At 46.0% G+C, this 3,193-nt stretch overlaps 1 protein-coding gene across 1 annotated transcript in view; it reads left to right on the plus strand.

Moving 5' to 3' along the window:
- LOC106694679 (SLA class II histocompatibility antigen, DQ haplotype D alpha chain-like) overlaps positions 1–3,193 on the plus strand; it is a 37,279-nt gene that overhangs the window by 1,071 nt on the left and 33,015 nt on the right. Inside the window, exon 2 of the mRNA XM_014446760.2 lies at positions 2,577–2,825. Coding sequence (XP_014302246.2) covers positions 2,577–2,825 — 249 coding nt within the window. The remainder of the gene's footprint in view (positions 1–2,576; positions 2,826–3,193) is intronic.

A 3,193-nucleotide genomic window follows, 5' to 3' on the forward strand; every position in this document is an offset into this window, starting at 1 on the left:
CCTGGGCCCCTCCACCTTCTGTTGCTCACGTTCACCATTCTCATCATTCCTTTACCCTCCTTTCTTTAGATCCATCTCAGACTCCTTCTCCTGCTGTTTTATTGGCATGAAGAGTGCGTCTGTGAAAGCAAAGTAGAAAAGCCAAGCACTGTAGTTCAAAGGGGAAGTGAACTGGAGGTTACCCTGATCTTCAGCGACTTTATTAACCATGGCTTCCCCCAGGCTTTCTTGGTTTGGTAAGAAAGTTTTGCCTGCTTCTCCAGAGCACGTCCAAGTTCCCTTTTCTCAATGTCACTCCAGAGTGCCCTGGTCCAGCTCGACGTACCCCCCCACAGTGGGCACAGGGTCAAGGCCTGCAATGCCTATAGGGCCCCATGAAAATGTTTTACTTTCTTTTAAAATTAGAAGAAAAAATGAACTTTTAGGGTAGAAGAAACTATTTTAATTTAGCCTGGATTATATTTGCCTTTGTAGCAACATGGTCATAAAATATGATTTTTTAATATTTTTATGGAAAAATAAAGGCCCCACCTAACAACAGTGCTTAGGGCTCAGGAGTCATAATGCAGCCATCACCACTGAGTCTAACACTCATAGGATGCTGCTACCTTCTTGTCTGTCAGTCTTCCCCAAATCTCTGTCATCCTGGAGAACAGTGTTGACATTTGCTACACAGTTGGCGCACCAGGAGCTCAGTGCTGGGACTCAGATGAAGAGATGTGCCATCTGCCGCTGGAGGGAGCTCAGATTAGCGATGGGGACAACATGGTGCCCAGTGCAGGGACACTGCTGTGCAGGACAGTGGGCCCAGCGAGGCTGTAACTGAAAGTGAGTAGTTCCAGCTGGCGCAGTGAGGTCCCTCAGCAGCAGCGTGCAGCCAGGACCCGTGCAGATGAAAAGGATAATCACATATATTCATGTTTGTAATGGAATCAAGAAGGTTCATTACAAGGACAAAGAGGTTTTGAGTGGCCAGCCAAGGGGATCATGCTGAGTGGGGATGAGGACTAGATAAACTTACAAAGCAGACATTTGCATGGAGGGGCTGGAGATCATAATGGGGTCAAAACTATGCTTAATGAGGGGACTTAGCTAAGAAGTTGGTAACTAAGCAGAAACTTCAAGAATGAACTGGAGGTGTCCAGGAAATCCTAGAAGATAATTTGATGGAGGAAAACAGACCCTTGTAAAGACCAAGGAGCATGAAAGGGTGACATCTGGTTTGATGGGCAGGTGAGGTATTTCTGGAGGACCCAGCACAGAACACCTATTGGCTCCTTACACACCGGACTCCCCTATTCATTAAGCTCCTCCCTGGCAGGATTTTACTCCTTGCCCCTCGCAATGTCTGAAACCTTGTTGATACTCAGGAAATAGGAATGGAGGGAAGAAGAAGTGGTAAAAGGCTCAGACACGTCCAGTTACGCTCATCTGGGCAGTTAGCTGTGTTGGTTGCCTTCTGCTTTGGCGTCACACCAAGTCCACTGTCCATTCGAGGGAAAGACCAGAGTTTTCGTTGAGTCCTTTACAAGGTAAGTGTTGAGTCAGAAAAAGGAGAGGCTTAGTAGTAACGTCCTTCAAGAAAAGAAGACGGTGGGAAATGACAAAATCCAAAGTCTAATGAAGGTTTCAGTTTCATTTCAGAGGAAACCAGGTGCTCTCCTCTGAGGACCACCTTGTTACAAAGCAGAGACCTTAGCCCTGGCTTGTTGCTCAGTGGTTAGAGTGTTGACATGCCCATGGAAAGGTCATCAGTTTGATTCTTGGTCAAGGGCAGGTATCTGAGTTGTAGGTTCAATCCCCAGAGCCACCTGCGAGAGGCAACCAATTGGTCTGAGAGGTTTCTCTCTCTCTATCTTTCTCCCACCTCCCTCCCTCCCACTCTGTCTTAAAAAAAAAATCAATGGAAAAAATATCCTCAGGTGAGGATTATCAAAACAACAAAAACCAAAAAAAAACAGAGACCTTAGAAGCATTGTTTACTTTTTATGTGTTTTGTGATATTGTCACTGCCCTTATCCTACTCTTTCTTAGTCCCTAAAATAGAGGCAATTTTTTAAAAATGATATCAGGTGTGCTTATGTCGGTTAAAAAAAATAAAAGGAGGAAGGAAAATTTGTATAGCACATGTTCTATTCTGAGCCAGTCCTGAGGGGAGAGGACCCACAATGAATGTGTTATTAACCGATGAAGAAATTGAGAGAGAAAACTTATGAAGCAGAGAGAGGTAAACTGAATCCCTGGGAAAGAAAGCTAAGGCCATGTTCATTCATTAATTCCTTGTTCTGCCCATTTCAGTATTTATCTGAGGTGCCAGGCGCTGAGCTAGGCAGGCCAGGAATAGCAGTAAACAGGCCTGTGGAATTCTGTTCCTGTGACAGGAGCAACCGCAGGAGTGGAGAGGCAGCTGGATTCTAACAGGAAAGCCAGGGGAGGGAGCAGGCGCTGGGAATTGTGTGTGGGCTGTGCTGAAAGTATAGCCCACAATGTTTGCATGTCCGTTTCTTGCCACTTTGTTTAACGAAATCCTTTCTCTCCTGTGTTTTGCACCTCCCTGCTCCCACCTCACTCATCAGCTGACCACGTTGGGGCCTATGGCATAAATGTCTACCACTACTACGGTTCCTCAGGCCAGTACACCCATGAATTTGATGGAGATGAGGAGTTCTACGTGGACCTGGACAAGAAGGAGACTGTCTGGCAGCTGCCTATGTTTAGTGAATTTAGAAATTTTGACCCTCAGGTTGCACTGAGAAACATGGCTATTGCAAACTACACCCTGGGCATCCTGATTAAAAGCTCCAACGCTACCGCTGCTCCCAACAGTGTGTGTCCACCATCCTGTGTCTTTACTGAATCTACCCTTCATACCAGGCCTCACTTCCTTCTTGCCTCAGATAGATCCCTTCACTCTATAAAATGCTCTCCTTTCCAAGGAGTCCCAGATCTTCTCATGGTATTTGCTGAACCCTCATCCTCTCCCTTCTTACAAATCACATGTTTCAATAAGATACAGAGATTCTTGCTCCCCTATGCAATCCTGGACTCATTCAAAGATGGGTCCCTTAGACACCCTACCCTAACTAGGGGCCGACAGAATGAAAGGCCTGGGATGACATGTAGGCAGTGTATAGCGCTGTGATGGCGAACCTATAACACGGGTGTCAGAGTGACACACGAACTCATTTTTTTG

The sequence above is a fragment of the Myotis lucifugus genome, unplaced genomic scaffold, assembly GCF_000147115.1.
Source record: "Myotis lucifugus unplaced genomic scaffold, Myoluc2.0 scaffold_568, whole genome shotgun sequence".
NCBI lineage: Eukaryota > Metazoa > Chordata > Mammalia > Chiroptera > Vespertilionidae > Myotis > Myotis lucifugus.